Source organism: Pseudophryne corroboree, chromosome 6 (assembly GCF_028390025.1).
Source record: "Pseudophryne corroboree isolate aPseCor3 chromosome 6, aPseCor3.hap2, whole genome shotgun sequence".
Lineage (NCBI taxonomy): Eukaryota > Metazoa > Chordata > Amphibia > Anura > Myobatrachidae > Pseudophryne > Pseudophryne corroboree.
Window position 1 is genome coordinate 11,665,958 of NC_086449.1, and position 18,163 is coordinate 11,684,120.

At 40.2% G+C, this 18,163-nt stretch overlaps 1 protein-coding gene across 1 annotated transcript in view; it reads left to right on the forward strand.

Annotated features, from left to right (window-relative positions):
• Positions 1-5,351: 5,351 nt before the first annotated feature.
• The window catches only part of LOC134933968 (olfactory receptor 5B12-like), a 61,198-nt gene continuing 48,386 nt past the window's right edge, over positions 5,352-18,163 (forward strand). Inside the window, exons 1-2 of the mRNA XM_063929499.1 lie at positions 5,352-5,693; positions 13,768-14,715. Of these exons, the coding sequence (XP_063785569.1) occupies positions 5,352-5,693; positions 13,768-14,715 (1,290 nt within the window). The remainder of the gene's footprint in view (positions 5,694-13,767; positions 14,716-18,163) is intronic.

Below are 18,163 nucleotides of genomic sequence, written 5' to 3' on the forward strand. Positions count from 1 at the left end.
ACTGATGCTGCTGTATAACCATAAGTGTCACACTGCTGCTAAGCATTAACTCTTGGTGCAACTGCACACTGGTGGTGTATTTTTTTGTCACTGCGGCAGTGAAGCGGCAGCCCAGAGCTCCATATAGGGCAGCATTAACTATGGTGAACAGCACGCAGTTGTTGTTGTTGTTGTTGTTTTTTTATCACTGCCTCCAATGTAGCCCAGAGCTAACAAAATACAGTGGCAACATTAACCCTTTTTTGGTGGCCAGTGCATGCTGGAGCCCCCAAAAGTTTTTTGCGAAGTTGTTTTTATTTGTGGGGGAAAAATTGGTTTTGTTTTCTACAACTTGTATGTGCTACATTCTTCGCTGGCACAGCCAATGTCCACAGTCCCTGGCACTATAAAACTGCATCATACTCACTGACCACTAATGGACATCAGTGACCAGAACTCTGGGTGAATGGGATGTTTAAACACCTCTCCTGACTTTGTGCTAGCTCTGGGGAAGCTAGAAAAACCTTCACTTCCATTTTTCAAAATGTGCAGGTCTTGTTTTCTTCTTACTTGGAGGGAGCTGATCGCACCAGAATGTTAATAATTGTGGTATGACACAAGCCCTCTGAAAACTATATCTATCTATCTAGTCTCTCTCTCTCTCTATATATATATATATATATATATATATATATATATATTGTAGCCTTTTGAGCCGCACTCCACACCACCCACTGCTATATCAATGTTTCATGGTTTATACCATTTCTTCAGGATACAAAAGCATAAAAATAAGTGCTCACCTTTTAAAGAGACCCTCCACCATGTGTTCTGTTGGACGCCGTCCAGGACCCGCGGCTCCTTCTTCTGGCTCTTACATGATGTCATCAACTCCGGTCAGTATGCACTCCACTCACGGAGCTTGCGTTCCACCGTCACCTGATAACACCCCCATCACCGTGGCTGTACAATATACATACAAATACATAGAAATTATAATACAATGTACGGACAGGCTGCATAACAATAATAATACATCAGTCTCAATAGCTACATAAGGTGACCTGCCCATTACTAATATATAATTAATTACCGTATTTTTCGGACCATAAGACACACTTTTTCTCCCCAAAAATGTTGGGGGAAAAGTATGTGCGTCTTATGGAGCGAATAAGACGTTTGCGGTTAGCGGGTAGTGGCGGCGGCCGGCGGGTAGCAGAGGCTGGCGGGTAGCGGCAGGTCCTGGATGCTACTGCTGTGCCGTCATCAGCAGAGTGTCTTGTAACTCCCCCGCTCCCTCATACCTCCTTCCTCCTGTCGGGTAGAGGCGGCCGGCGGGTAGTGGCGGGTCCTGGATGCTGCTGCTGCTTCTGTGCCGTCATAAGCAGAGCGGCCACATCTCAGCAGCAGAGCCGGCGTCAGGTGACTCCCCCACTCGCCCCCTCCTCCTCCCTACCTCCTCCCTTCTCAGAAGACGCAGGGAACCACTGGTACTGTCAGTGTGTGTGTGTATGCTGGCTCTGATGTGTGTGTGTCTGTGTGTTCTGGCTCTGACAGAAGGCTGCACTGTATTGAGTCTGAGAAATCACAGAAATATCTCTTAAAAGTCAGAATATTTTTTTTCCAGTTTTCCTACTCTAAAAACTAGGTGCATCTTATGGTCCGGTGCGTCTAATGGTCTGAAAAATACGGTACTCACCCCATAGGTATTTAACAGGATAACTTATTATAGGGGCATACATATAGGTTTATAGAGAATAGTACACTAGTAAAAAAAAAAACTCTACAAAAAAGAATTAAGTCCTAACTGTTAACTGAGCCCTTCTGGGGAAAGGATATTAAGTCTATAGATCCATTCAGACTCACATCTGAGTAGTTTTAATGATCTATTACCCCCTCTGATAGATTAAGGGATTTGGTTGATCATTCAGTACTTCAATGATACCAATGGGTACCTGAACTGCGCAAAATGGCGAGCTACAGGCTGGTCACTTCTGTTAGATATCAGAGCTGCCTTAATGGATGACCTGTGACCTGCCATCTTTTGGGCTTTCTGATGTAAGAAAGGTCACAGGGACATATAATTGGTAAACCACATATTTTGTTAAACAGGTTAACCAGTGTCTGATAGTATATTGTTTGCCGGAGTGCGGATAATAGAATTTATCTCCTGCTATTAGATAACTACAAGTAGTACATGAACATTTCACCACCCTTTCCTTGTATTTAGATGGTACTGCTTAGAATCTTGGTCCGTTATGTCAGTTTTCACTAATCTCTCCCTGATATTCCGGCGGCGAGTATAGCAGGCCATCAATTTGGTGTCCCCTAGTTTGAGTTCTTTGTCAGTTTGAGTTATAGGCCAGAGTTTTTTGGATATACTGTTAATATTCTAACTCCTATCAGTATATTCAGTGACCCATGGGATCATAGTTTTTCAGTTTCAGTAGATTTCTTTTGCAGGAGCTCCTCACTACTCATACCTAATAGCTTATCTTTAGATTTCAATAACTTCTAAAAGGTAACCCCTATCCAGAAATTGGTGGTAATCTTTTTTATTCTCAATAATTTGAATACGGTAGTCCACATTTTAGGGCTTTAGGGTGATAACTATTATTGTGGAGTAAATTGTTGCGGTCTGATGGTTTAGCATATAACAAGGTATCTAATTTAACATCCCTAAGAGTAATTTTCACATCCAAAAATGTGACTTCAATACTACTGATGGTGGTCTCTGTCATTATACTCATTAATGACATCCTCAAATGGGAACCCTTCCACAAAATCAATAGGTCCTTAATAAAATGGGTGAAGAATACAATGTTAGCCAAAATCTCTGGTCTAGCTAGAAATACATCATATTCTACTGCAAACAGAAATATGTTTGCATACGATGGGGCCACAGAGGACCCCATCGCACACCCCACATGTTGTAAATAAAATTTCCCATTAAATAGAAAATCATTTTTGGTCAATATTAAGTATAATAATTTCATAATGATCTCCGAGCTAGGCCCATCATAATTCAGAATATCCTCAATACATTTCTTGACAGCTACTAGACCAGTATCATGTGGTATAACAGTGTACAAATTACACACATCCACACTGCACAACCATACATCCTTCAAATCTTCAGATAATTCCAACAATTTCCTCAGAAGGGTAGATGTGTCTAATAGATAATTGGGGTGTTGCTGTATGTATGGCTGTAATATGGTGTCCAAGTAAACTGATATAGGCTGAAACAACAAATTTACAGCTTATATGAAGGGACAGCCTGGAGGGCATACAAATGGCCAAAGAACTCAAACTTGGGGAAACCAAATTGATGGCCTGCTATACTCTCAGCCGGAATATCAGGGATAGATTAGTAAAAACTGACATAACGGGCTGAGATTGTAAGCAGTACCATCTAAATACGAGGAAAGGTTGTGTGAAATGTTCATGTTCCACTTGTAGTTGTCTAAGAGCAGGAAAAAAAATCTATCATCTGCATTCCGGCAAACAATATACTATCAGACACCGGTTAACCTGTTTAACAAAATATGTGGTTCACCATCACAGATAGCCAGGAAGTGATGTACACCAGGCTGGCCAGTTACAATGTTTGCCCATTGTGTCAATATACTCTATGTATACACAATTGTATCAATCTGATAGCTCCCAGCGCATCGCCATGGTAACCGGCCAGCCTGGTGTACGTCACTTCCTGGCTGGCTATGATGCCGTAGCCAGAAGTGCAGGATGGGGAAGGTCTGGGAGTTCCGTGGTCCACGAAGCTGAGAGTCATTGGTGGGGGTAAGTGGTGCCAACTATGTTTTATATTTATATTCAATGTTTTGCAGTTTATCATTGTCTGAGGAAGGGGATATATTCCTGAAATGTAACCTGCACTGAATCAACTGGTACACCCAGATGGGTGTCTTTTATGCACACTGAATGCTTGCGAGTGCCGCCTCTTTATTGTATGTATGTATGTATGTATATAAATATATATATATATATATTAGAGATGAGTGGGTTCAGATCTCTGGGATCCAAACCCCTACCAAACTTCATGATCTGAGGTGGTAATCAAGTCTGGCTCAGCACTTCCCACCAGACTCGGATAACAGAATGAGGCAAAACGTCATCATCCCGCTGTCAAATTTTTGCAGGTTTTGTATTCCATATAAGGAGCCACGCGTCACCACTATTTTCACTCTGGACTTGGAGAGTGAGGGAGACAGACCTATGTCTCTCTGTGGGTGCTGATGTCAGGTGGAGTCAGTGTGTGCTCTTTAGGGGTGCTATCCTGTTGTGTCCTGTGCTGTTAGTGGTGCTAGACATGGGTGTTGCTGTCCTGTCGCTGTGTTGTACAGGGGCACTGATCTATATGCTGTAGAAAATACAGGGGTGTTGTATAAATAAAGGTACACTTTCCCTGTTTTGTACGCTGGAAAATTACAGGGGTGTTGTTAAAGTACCTGGGTGCTGGTCCTGTCCTGAATGCTGTAAATACAGGGTTGTTGTTAAAATAAAGGTACACTGGCCCTGTCCTGTATGCTGTAAACATACAGGGGTGCTGTTAAAACACAGGGGTGCTGGTCCTGTCCTGTATGCTGTAAATACAGGGTATTGTTAAAATAAATTAACACTGGTCCTGTCCTGTATACTGTAAAAATTACCAGAGTGCTGTGAAAATACAGGGGTGCTGTGTCCATGTCTTGTATGCTGCAAAAATACAGGGGTGTTGTTAAAATACAGGGGCTCTGGTCTTGTCCTGTATGCTGTGAAAATACAGGGGTGTTGTTAAAATACAGGGGTGCTGGTCCTGTCCTGTATGCCTTAAATACAGCGGTGTTGTTAAAATAAAGGTACACTGGCCCTGTTCTGTATGCTGTGAAAATACAGGGGTGATGTGTCCCTGTCTTGTATGCTGTAAATTACAGGGGTGTTGTTAAAATAAAGGTACACTGGCCCTGACCTATATGCTGTAAAAATACTGGGGTGCTGTAAATATAAAGGGGTAATGTTCTGCTTGCTGTAAGAATAAAGGGGAACTGTCCTGTGAAATGTAGAACAAAAATTTTGGGGGGGAAATAGTGAAAGATCAGAAACCACTTCCAGTTCCTAATACTATTGCTGAAGCTGCTGCTGCCACCACTCATGACATTGACAATGCAATTCCATCAACATCTTCTGCGAAGGCTGATGCCCAAGGTTATAGAGGGCATGTAAAGTCCAAGAAGCAAAAATTAAGAACAAAAAAAACAGAAATTATCTGATGAGAAAATTAATTAGCAATATGCCATTCACAACACGAAGTTGGAAGGAAAGGCTAAAGCCTTGACCTATGTTCAAGACTGGTGGTTCAACTTCTCATGAAGATGGAAGCCCTCCTCCCCCTCGTAAAAATTACAAAAATAAAGCTTGTTACAGCACAGGAAAAAACAACTGTGCATTCAGACTCAGAGATATCACAAATCCCCAAGGAGAGTCCAAGTTTATCTGTGGTTGCATTGTCTAGGTCTGACCTTCAAAAGACTGTATGGGAAGAAGAAGCTTCTACCACCATTTGCATGCCCTCTGCAGGTGCTGGGATGAGCACCGCCAGCCCAATTGCTGAAATTGAGATTGAGGATGTCACTGTAGAAGTACACCAGGATGAGGAGGATATTGTTGTAGCTAGCGCTAAGGAGGAAGTTGATGATGAGGATTCTGATGGTGATGTAGTTTGTTTGAATAAGGCACCAGCGGAGTCAGTTGTTGTCCATGGGATGAAAAATCCCATTGTCATGCCTGTCCAAGATGCCCAAAAAAGCCACCACTTCAGTGTGGAATTATTTCTCCACAAATACGGACAACAGGTGTCAAGCCATGTGTTGCCTTTGTCAATCCATAATAAGTAGAGATAAGGATGTTAACCACCTAGGAACATCATCCCTTATATGTCACCTGCAGCACATTAATCAGAAGTCATTATTAGGTTCAGAAACTGTGGGTAATAGCATTAGCAGTCCACTGACACCTAAATCATTTTTTCTTATTGTACCCAAGCTCCTGCAATCCACACCACCAACTCCCTCAATTTCCTCTTCAGTCAGAACAGAAGTAGTCCTGCAGGCAACGTCACTGGTATGACTGACGAGTCCTCTCCTATAGGGGATTCCTCCAGAGTATCCTTAAGTGCTACATCAAAAGCTGCCGCTGCTGCTGTTGTTGCTGCTGGAAGTCGATCATGATCACAGATAGGAAGTCAGAAGACCACTTGTACTACTTTAACTAAGCAATGGACTGTCCAACAGTCCTTTGTGAGGAAGATGAAATATGACAGCAGTCATCCTGTTGCAAAGGGGATTACTGAGGCCATAACAGTTAGGCTGGTGTTAGAGGTATCGGCCATTAGTGCAGTGGGATTTAGACAGTTGATGGACGTACTGTGTCCCCAGTACCAAATCCCATCTAGATTCCACTTCACTAGGCAAGTGATTCCCAGACTGTACAGGGACATTAAAAAAGGGGTGTCCTCAGGGTCCTCTAAAATGTGGTTGTACCCACTGTTCACTTAACCATGGACATGTGGACAAGTGGAACAGGGCAAACTAAGAACTACATGACTGTTACAGCCCACTGGGTAGATGTATTGTCTTTCAAAGCAACAACAGCAGCAGAACCAGCAGCAGCATCTCACAAATGCCAACTCATTCCAAGGCAGGCTATGCTGTGTATCATCAGTTTCCGTAAGAGGCACAACGCTGACAACCTATTGTGATATCTGACAACGCCATCAATATTGTGCGTGTATTACATCTGGGCAAATTCCAGCACGCCCCATGTTTTGCACAAACAATTAATTTGGTGGTGCAGATTTTTTTTTTTAAAATGACAGGGGCGTGCAAGAGATGCTGTATGTGTCCAGAAAAATTGTGGGCTACTTCCTAAATTCAGCGACTGCGTGCCAAAGACTTAAGAACCAGCAAACACTCTTGAACTTGCCCTGCTATCACCTGAAGAAAGAGGTAGCAGCAAGGTGGAATTCAACCCTCTGTATGCTTCAGAGGAATGAGCACCTGCAAAAGGCAATGCAAGCCGAAACATCCACCTATGATATAGGCAAAGGAGGGGGAATTCACATGACTCAAGAACAGTGGAGAATGATTTATGTGTTGTGCAAAGTTCTCCAACCCTTCGAACTAGCCACACATGAAGTCAGTTCAGACACTGCCAGCTTGGGTTAGGTCATTCCCCTCATCAGGCTTTTGCAGAAGCAGCTGTAGAAATTGAAGAAGGAGCAAAGATGGAGCGATTCCCCTAAGTTTGTGGGACTTGTGGATGGAGCCCTTCATTCGCTTTGCCAGGATTTAAGGGTGGCTAATTTGTTGAAATCAGAGCACTACATTTTGGCCACCATGCTCAATACTAGATTTAAAGCCTACATTGCATCTCTCTTTCCAGCGAACACAAGTCTGCAGAGGTGCAAAGTCCAGACTGGAGGAGCTTCCAACAATTACTTGCATGTCTACTGTCACTGCATATGATGCTGTCACCATTGAAAGAAGGTGGAGGATTATATCGGTGACAGCATCCAAGTAGGAATGTCAGACAGCAGTCTGTTTACTGTATACTGTATAATGTATACTGGCAGGAAAAATAGGCAATTTGGAAGCCCTTGAACAAACTGGCTTTATTTTACCTAAGTTGTCTCCCCTCCAGTGTGTACTGTGAAATAGTGTTTAGTGTAGCTGGTAACCTTGTTAGCGATCGGCGTAGGAGATAATTTCCACAAAATGTGAAGAAGATGATGTTCATCAAAATGAATTATGAATTCCTCCAGGAAAACCTTTACCAGCAATTGTCTACAGAAAGTACACAGGGACCTGTGATGGTGGATTCCAGTGGGGACGAATTAATACTTTTGATGATGAGGGTGTAAACACTGAAATAGAGAGGAATCAGAGTATAATCATGAGGACAAAATCTTTCCTATGTAGAGCCAGTTTGTGCAAGAAGAGATTAATTGCTTCTTTTTTGGTGGAAGCCCTAACAAATCGATCATTTCAGCCACAGTCATGTGGCAGACCGTGTCGTTGAATGAGTATGTATGTCCTGTTTATACAACATAAGGGTGGGAAGGCCCAAGGACAATTCCATTTTGCATATATTTTCTTTGTCTGCTACATCATTCCAGGTCTGCTGCCCTATATGAAGTGCTGCCCCTCTGCCCTATCAGTCCAGTAATGCTGCCCTACTGCCGTTTAAGTCCATGGGTGCTTCTGCCTGTCTGCTGTGCAATTCTCTTATAATTCCAGGGGTGCCCTGTCTGAACCCACTCATCTCTAGTAGATATATCTTCTAGTGTGCACTGTGTACCCAAAATTAGAGAGAGTTTATTGTCAATTATTTCATGTTAGGAACTCAAATGAATGGCTCCAATTAGTCAACCTTAATATTGATTTTTTATTAATGTTCCACATTCTGGGATTATTTACAAGATGTGGATTTGTTATACATGGTTCTTTTCTTTTCTTTTGTAAATGTTTTCTCTATAATAACTGAACAATATAAGGGCTGTGTAGGGTTATCGCAAGACCTTACGGTGTTAGAAGAACAGAGTTTCAATGATCTTGCATTGCATCAGCTTTCCATTGCACTGCAGCACCAGATGGGCCAGGACCTCCTGTGAGGCACAAACAGTTACTGAATAAGGGCCCAGTACGGAGTCTTATGGTGACTTACAGTCAGGAAGATGTCTGGTTTGCCAGGCTTAGGCATGATGGTAGCACAGAGGTTAGCATTGCTTCCTCCCACAGTTCTACTTGTAATATGAGATGAGTTTGGACTAGAGTGGTAAGCTCCACTAGAACAGGGACTCAATAATAAAAAAATCACTGCACAGTCCTGCTTAGTACTGTACCGAACCCGCCTGAACTCAACTTGTCCAAACTGAGGCTGCAGTGGGGGCTCACAAGGGGCTGCTAAAACATCTAAGGGGACATTCTATTTAAAAATAGAATATGAATAAAATAAAGAAGACACACAGGTATGCTCACATGTGTGTAATTGGGAGCTGTGAAAAATGAAAACAAGGCATCTGTCACAAAACATGTGAACAAAAATGCAATTAAAAAATGTTAACAAAGAAACCCACAAGATTTTCACAAAATATGTCTCCAGACTCTGTGGAGGGAAAAATATCCAATCTTAATCCTGTGGTATACACCAGTTTATTTGCATCCCAGCATTAAATCCAAGATTATCGTAATCCCAGCACACCAGGCTGATGAGGCCAGGTTACTTATTATTTTCTTGTCATTATGACTTACTGTTTGAATAATTTATTTTGCAAATGATGGGAGTAGGACAATGGGCAGCAAATTGTGGTCCTGGAGGTGGTAGAATGTTGAAGTTTAGGCTGCTTTGGCAGTCTTAAAACATCCTGACTGGCCCCAAAGTGAAGGTGGCGGTGATGTGATGCTGGTGCGGCCAATAATGTGCCTAGGATGGCCTGACCCCTAAATCTGCCCTTGTCCACCAGTCATGTTTCCAAATAGTTACATTTGGTATATCACAGTACATTTGTATGAGCCTAGAGCCTATTTAGAAAATGTGTGGCTTTCTGTGATTTATAGGATGATATGTCATTGTGCACCAGCCAGTTTTTTAGTTTTTTTCCTATTACATGGCAGTTCAGGAGCTATACATCCTGAGAACAAGTTAGTGATTTATCTGATTTTGGGGTCTATTTACTAAGCCTTGGCTGGAGATAAAGTGGACAGAGATAAAGTACCAGCCAATCAGCATCTACAGCACAGGTTCTCAAACTTGGTCCTCGTGGGCCCACACAGTGCATGTTTTGCAGGTCTCCTCACAGAATCACAAGTGAAATAATTAGCTCCACCTGTGGTCCTTTTAAAATGTGTCAGTGAGTAATAAATACACCTGTGCACCTGCTGGGTTACCTGCAAAACATGCACTGTGTGGGCCCACTAGGACCAAGTTTGAGAACCTCTGATCTACAGTAATTGCCATGTCACAGGCTGTGTTTAAAAATGACAGTTAAGAGCTGGTTGGTTGGTTGGTTGGTTGGTACATTCTTTAGAATACATTCCACCATTCTGTTTATTGGATTATTCTGGGATTAAATCTGTTTAAATAGAAGCTATAGCATTGGATAGCTAGACCTTCCCCACAGTCGTCAATGTGATGTGTGAATAACAGTATATACAGGGCCAGGTGTAATGAAATTTGAGTTGGCCGGAGGAGCGAGTTCCTGGCTGAACTCAGACATTTGTTTAAAGTGGCAATTATGTACAAGGAAAAACCATGCCTTGTTAATGAGTGCCACTTTAAAAAATGAACTGAGTACGGCCAGGAACCCGCACTTCCAGCCAACACAGACTTCATTGCATTTGGCCCATTAGTTAACTTTAAAAAATGATCTGAGTACGGCCAGGAACCCGCACTTCCAGCCAACACAGACTTCATTGCATTTGGCCCATTAGTTTTTAATGATATGATGCGAACGGGTTGCAATTACGTGACCGGCGGTCAGGAGACCACCGGTCACAATAATGGCCCCTAAATCCTGCCCGCTCACAAGCCCAATGGATAGAATGGGAATAGAACCTGTGGCGAGCCCTCAATGGCATTGTTGCACTCGCCCCCACCCCTGGCATTCCGCTGCTGGGATACCGGTGTCGATATGCTGACCAGCAGTCTTACCCAACCCGTTGTTAACAAGTGTCTGTAACATTATGTGTGCAAAGTTAAAAAAAAGGCACACAAGCAAAGGATTATAAATAGGTTAAAACAGGCAGGGTAGATATTTTAGTCTTGGATATAACATATCATCATCATCTACACCAACATTTTGTAATAAAATAAATAGAAGCTTTGAAAGAGTTTAATTTTATTATTTCTATTTTTGATATTACCAGAATTTTTTTTATTATTGATCCAAAATAAAATTTGATAGCAAATCACCATTTTTATTAAAATAAAAGGTGAAAATTAAAAAAGCTCAATATTAATTTATAACTGCTATAAAAGTAAAGCATTTCAATAAATATATTCCTTATGTACATGGATATACTGTGTAAAACTACCTTTTGGAACTTTTTACCATGTTGCTATTATAACCAGTGTCGGACTGGGGCATGTAGGGCCCATCGGCGGAATGCAGTGGTATGGGCCCATGTTAGGGGTTTGGCCAATCTGCAGAGGGGGTGTGGCCTGTCAACTCATTGGTTTGACTAACCATTAGAGAGTGCAACGTCTGGGCCTCTTACAAAATATATACAGTAAATTCAGCTGCTGCATGCATGATAATGTACCAGATTAATAAAAGATAAATAACATTAATGCATTGTAGAAAATACACTATTGTCCAATATAAGGTAACATGTGTATAAAGTATAATTCAAGTGCACAGTCTGTAACCTGATTCTTATAGCAGGAGGTGGGCTCCCAGGCAGTGGCGGCCACCGGTGGTTTCCCCTGTTCTTCTGTGGGCCAGTACAAGCCTGATTATAAATGTAAATGTTCTGGTGTCAACACTATGAATGTTGCCATAGTGACTGCGTACCATGTATTGCCAATTCATATTATTATTTTGGAAGTTAAATTGTTATTCTACTCGAGAACAAGCTGGTCCAAATATATTCCTGACCTTACTTCAACCCACGGCATGGATCAGAACACATAGATCATTGTCAGCCTGTCTCTAGACTATACTGTAGGTGGCACAAACTAAAACTACAGCACAATTTACCTATTCCATGGAATGGTGACAAAAAAGTCATACTGTGATTATGTCAGGCAACCTCTATGAAATTACCTGTTTTGCAAGAAAAATATCAATTGAGCAAATATATTAATACAATTTCTAACAACTACAGTATGTGAAAGAGAAAATTATTAAATGTAAAAAAATGTATTGCTTTTATCAGGATCATATGTGTCCACAAATTCAAATAAACAGGTTACTAATTAATTAGATTCCAATTTATACTAATGAACATTATATGCTCTGTGGCTGGGGATATTTATACTCCCAGGTTATTAAATGTAGTATATAAAACGAACTGGATTCACATAGAGGAGAAGCTTTGTATATCCTGTATATCACGCAGACAGGTAAGAGACTTCAAACACAGCAATAATTTTACTTTTGTTATTAATAATGATTACTTTATTATATTTAAAAACAAGACAAGAACTAGGTGACTTATACACAGTGGTGCTCACTAATACCAGGAGATGCAACAAAATATTTTAATTAAAAAGGAGTCCTACAGTAATTCTTAGTTGACAGCAATGGGGATGTAGGGAGCTCCTGCATTATTGATGGGGCGCCTGTGCTAAAGAAGAGGCTGCTAAAATTTTTGGGGCATTTTTCTTATGAATTACATTTGTTCATCTCAACTATGTAATGCTATAAATTTATTTTTGCTAATATCAGATTGGTGGGATTAATCTTGTTCCATCATAAGTGACTTCACGCCATTTAAATCTGATAGATTCTCCCTTCAAAGATCTTATAAACAAAATTCCTCTTTGTACCTACAGTAGTCAACTAATTTAAGTTTGTCTGATCCAAATTGATTGCTGTCATAAATATAATGGTATACAGTAGATTTTTTAAATCATTGCTTATTCTTAATGTTTGCCTCTTTAAAAAATTACTAAAATTGTATATTCTCATTTAATAATTTCTTTGTATACTGCCTTTTATAGGAAGGGTAAAATAAACAATTTTCCTATGTCATACAACTTGTGGCCATTTGTTTTCCTTATATACGTACAGATATACTAACACCTCTAGCACTGTGTACGATACAATGGATAAGTAAATTAGCAAAATTCAGTTATCATGAACAGTACACTTTGTTATAATATAGAATAAATAATTACCAGGTGCTCTAGCTGACACCCCTATGCTGTGATACTAGAACAATTACCAAGATCATTTCAAGAGTAAAAAAACAAAAAAAACTATTAGAAATAAAAATGTACAGAACAAATTTCTCACCAAATCTTGGCTGACTACTTAATGAATACCTTTATTTTTTCTAACAGTATATCATATGTCACAGAGCAAAATAAAATTATATTTTTTTCTTTCCTTTCACGTTGTATAGTCTATGATTATTAATTGGTCTGTGCATGAATTGTGAATGTTTAGTTATCCAACTTAGCTTATTATGTTTCTTTCAGATATAAGCTAAAACATGCTAAAAAATTCTAAAGGCTCTTTCTGGTTGTCTTAAAGTAAATTTTGAGGTTCTATAAATTACCTTAACCACAATTGTCATTGAAACAAGTTGTATATACTGTTTTTTTGTTGCATTTATTTATTTTTTTATTTTGAAATGATCTTGGGAAGTGTCTTTTAGTTTAACTATTTCACTTTTTCTTCCCTCCATAGAGAGATTTATATGGACCTCATAAACAAGACCCAGGTCTTTTTGTTTTCTGGACTAACTGACAATGGTAAACTTGCAACATTCCTCTTTATACTTTTCTTTTATATTTATATGGTGACCATACTTGCCCAATATTGGTGTAATCAGTGAGTAGCACTGAAAGGACATTTCATATTGAGTGATAAGGACTTGTTAATGTTTTTCCTAGTCATTTATTCTCTCTGAAACTTTACTGAGTGCCAATGTAGTATTATATTAAAATCTTAAAAGTTAATTGTTTTGGTGTTTTAATAATATTATACACAATTTTCTTTGACACAAGTTTTATACTGGTTTTATGTTGCATTTATTTTTAGATTTTACTTTTTATTCCATCTAGAGACAGAGAGAAATTCATATGGAAGTCGTAAACAAGACCCAGGTGAAGGTCTTTGTGTTTTCTGGACTAACTGACAATGGGAAACTTGCCCCATTCCTATTCATCCTCTTCTTACACATTTATATGGTGACCATACTGGCAAATATTGGCATGATGACTATTATATATATAAGTGCAACTCTCCATACTCCGATGTACTTCTTCCTGAGCTACCTCTCTCTGGTGGACATTTTCTACTCCTCAGTATTTACTCCTAGGCTGATGCATGACCTTATTTTTGAAAGTAAGACCATCTTATTTAGTGGCTGTGCCCTACAGTTTTACTTTTGTGGTGCACTGGCATGTAGTGAGGGTCTTCTCCTCTCCAACATGGCATATGACCGGTATGCTGCTATCTGCCACCCGCTCCACTATGTGTCAATAATGACTAAGAACAAATGTCTATCTCTTGTTTTCCTTGTCACTGCTCTTGGTTTCCTGCAGTCATCAGTGCAAACTACCTGTGTGTTCAGTCTCAAGTTCTGCAGGTCAAACCTTTTAAACCATTTCTATTGTCACACGCCTTCATTGCTCAGACTGTCCTGCTCTGACACGTTCGCCTGTGACATGATAAGTTTTTTCATTATAGGTTCTTCTTGCACAGGTTGTTTAATGATTATCCTGTTATCATATATACTCATTATTATTTCCATTTTACAAATTAAATCTGCTGAAGGCCTTCAGAAAGCATTTAGCACCTGCTCCTCACATCTCACGTGCATCTGCATCTTCTATGGGGCAGTTATGTTCACTTACCTACGTTCTGCTTCCACTGATTTTGATAAATTAGACAAGATGGCTGCTGTCTTTTATACAGTGGTGACTCCAATGCTGAACCCACTGATTTACAGCCTGAGAAACCAAGAGGTGAAACGGATCATTATGCAATCAATGCACAATCTTACTGTTGTAAATATTTTTTTGTCAAATATTAAGTTTCGTGCTGGGGCTCTCCTAGTCATATTTAGCAGATTAAAAAAATAAGTGATTTTATGGACAAGCCATTTTTATAGCACATAGGTAACATTTTCTTAGAAAAAAATTATCTAAAAAGTAACCAGAGTGACATAAATGGCATAATACTAAAATCATATAGCACAGGGAGTTCTTATTTATATATATATATATATATATATAATGGGAAAAGAGAGGTGGCACTCACAGACTTGTAAATGGTGAAAAAACGATCTCCACGCTGTGGAGACTTTATTGGAACAAACAGGTGACGTTTCGGGGACGTATCCCCTTCCTCAATCTGAGGATCGTTTTTTCACCATTTTTCACCATTTACAAGTCTGTGAGTGCCACCTCTCTTTTCCCATTGCATGTTGTTGGACCAGCATGTCCACAAGGAAGTGCACCTCAGCAAGGTAACAGGAGGAGTGCCGGGGCAAAATTTTGGATATATATATATATATATATATATATAAAAATACATACAGTGGGGAAAAAAAGTATTTGGACAGCCACCGATTGTGCAAATTGACCCACTTAAAAAGAAGAGAGAGGTTTGTAATTTCCATCATTAGTACACTTCAACTGTGAGAGACAGAATCTGGAAATCACATTGTATGATTGTTAAACAATTTATTTGTATATTCTTGCAGAAAATAAATATTTGGACAATCAAAAAGTTGAACTCAATACTTTGTAATATAACCTCGGTTGGCAATTACAGAGATCAAATGTTTCCTGTAGTTCTTGACAAGGTTTGCACACACTGTAGCAGGTATTTTGGCCCACTCTTCCATGCAGATCTTCTCTAGATCTGTCAAGTTTTGGAGCTGTTGCCAGGCAACACAGACTTTCAACTCCCTTCACAGATTTTCTATTGGGTTGAGGTCTGGGGACTGGCTAGCCACTCCAGGACATTGAAATGCTGCTTACAGAGCCACTCCTTAGTTGCCCGGGTGGTGTGTTTGGTGTCACTGTCATGCTGGAAGACCCAGCCATGTTCCATATTCATTGCTATTACTGAGGGAAGGAGGTTTTTGCCCAAAATCTCACGATTCATCCTCTCCTTAATATGGATCAGTCATCCTGTCCCCTTTGCAGAAAAGCAGCCCCAAAGAATGATGTTTCCACCCCCCATGCTTCACAGTGGGTATGGTGTTCTTGGGATGCCATTCATTATTCTTCTCCCTCCAAACACGACGAGTGGAGTTTATACCAAAAAGTTCGATTTTGCTCTCATCTGACCACATTACATTCTCCCAATCCTCCTTTGGATCATCTAGATGGTCACTGGCACACTTGAAACAGGCCTGGGCATGTGCTACTTAGCAGGGGTACCATTTGGGTGCTGCAGGATTTCAATCCATGACGACATAGTGTGTTACTAATGGTAACCTTTGTGACTGTGGTCCCAGCTCTCTTGAGGTCATTGACCAGGTCCCCCCATGTAGTTATGGGCTGATTCCTCACCATTCTCAAGTTCATTGATACCCCACGAGTTGAGATCTTGCATGGAGCCCCAGGTCAAGGGATATTGTCAGTGAACTTGTATTTCTTCTATTTTTTAATAATTGGACCAACAGTTGATCTCTTCTCGCCAGGCTGCTTGCCAGTTGTTGAGTAGCTCCTCCCAGCCTTGTGCAGCTCTACAATTTTGTCCCTGGGTTCCTTAGACAGCTCTCTGGTCTTGGCCATGGTGGAGAGGTAGCAGTCTGACTGTTTAAGGGCATGGACAGGTGTGTTTTATACAGATTACCAGTTCAAACAGGTGCTATTAATACAGGTAACTAGTGGAGGATAGAAGAGCTTCTTAAAGAAGAAGTAACAGGTCTGTGAGAGCCAGAAATCTTGCTGCTTGGTAGGTGTCCAAATATTTATTTCTCACAAGAATATACAAATACAGTTTTAAAAATCATACAATGTGATTTCCTGTTTTTTTTCAGATTCTGTCTCACAGTTGATGTGTACCTGATGGAAATTACAAACCTCTCTCATCTTTTTAAGTGGGTCAACTTGCACAATTGGTGGCTGTCCAAATACTTTTTTGCCCCAAGCTGCATATATAATCCCTGCTGTAAATTGTGGAAGGAAATAATTTGTTCCTTGTTTCTCTTTAAATCATCAGACTGGCACTTAAATAAAATGTTGACCTGTATGTATTGTGACAAGAACACTGGGATAGTGTTTGAGGGCAGGTATGTTTGTCCCAGGTTCTTGTCTTACATGTTTTAGAAAATGAAAACTTCTAGGAAAAATGCTTTTGTTTTTTTCAGAACCTTTTCAATTTGCTGTAAAAGCTGGGTATAGGCTCTAAGAGAGAGCTAAGGAGAGTTCTAGACATTGGGCCCCGTTCGGGTCTTTGGCCTCACAGAGGACTAATCAGGGTTTCAGCTGTGTAAGAGTGTTATAGGGCTGCTAGCCTGATTAGTATGGGGAGATTGCCTGGGAAGGCTGCAGGGTCTGTGTGAGAGGAACATGCTTTCTGATACAAGTGAGCTACACAGTATTTACTGGAGAACCCTGTGTTTTTTGTTTAGTGACAGTTAGGAATATCCTGTGTTTAGTTAGTGCCGGACAGGCAAGGTACTTTCTTTTGGTGTTTGTTTTATTTTCTGTTTCAATAAAACTGTCCGGGGCCAGTTGTACCAGAAACTGGACTTGTGTTGTTCCTCAGCTGCTGCGTGCTGCCATATTCCCCAGGAAGAGGCGCCTTGCACCCCTACAGTGTTACAGTATATAAAGGTATCTTTATCCTCTCGTCATTACCAATGATAATCCTTCAAATAACCTTTTCATCATTGCAGTGCGGCTGCTGTTGATTCATTCTGATGTAGGTACACGGTGAGAAAACTATACCTCATTAGTGTGATTGTGCAGTCGGGGCTTGCTTTATACAACCTGCAACCATCACCATTTCTCATGACCATTCAGTCACTTCTCCATGCACAGAGCAGTACCTTGTTACCTCATCATGCTAACGTACGTTTCACATCAAGCTTGTTCACAGCATGACCATAATTCCCTTTATTGAGGAATAATACTACAAATTATGGCCAATCACTGGTATCAAGCTCAATGAGTGACAACAATCTATATCCAGTGATGGTCTCCTAGGTTGGACATGTTACTTTGTATTCAGTTAGATAATTCCAACTAAGTTATTAATAATGTAGAAATTGTGTCTTTCATTATAAAGATCATGTAACTATTGAAATGTATTTATATAAGGAACTAAAAAGTAACTTTAGATTGAGTATTCCTATTAAATCCAGTATTTCTTACTATAAGAATTGTTACTATGTGGCTTAAATGTAACATTATAGCTTAATGCTACACAAGTGTAGTCCAATATAGAAAAAGACAAGACAAAAAAGTGGAGAAAGAAAGTAATAGAACTTATTTT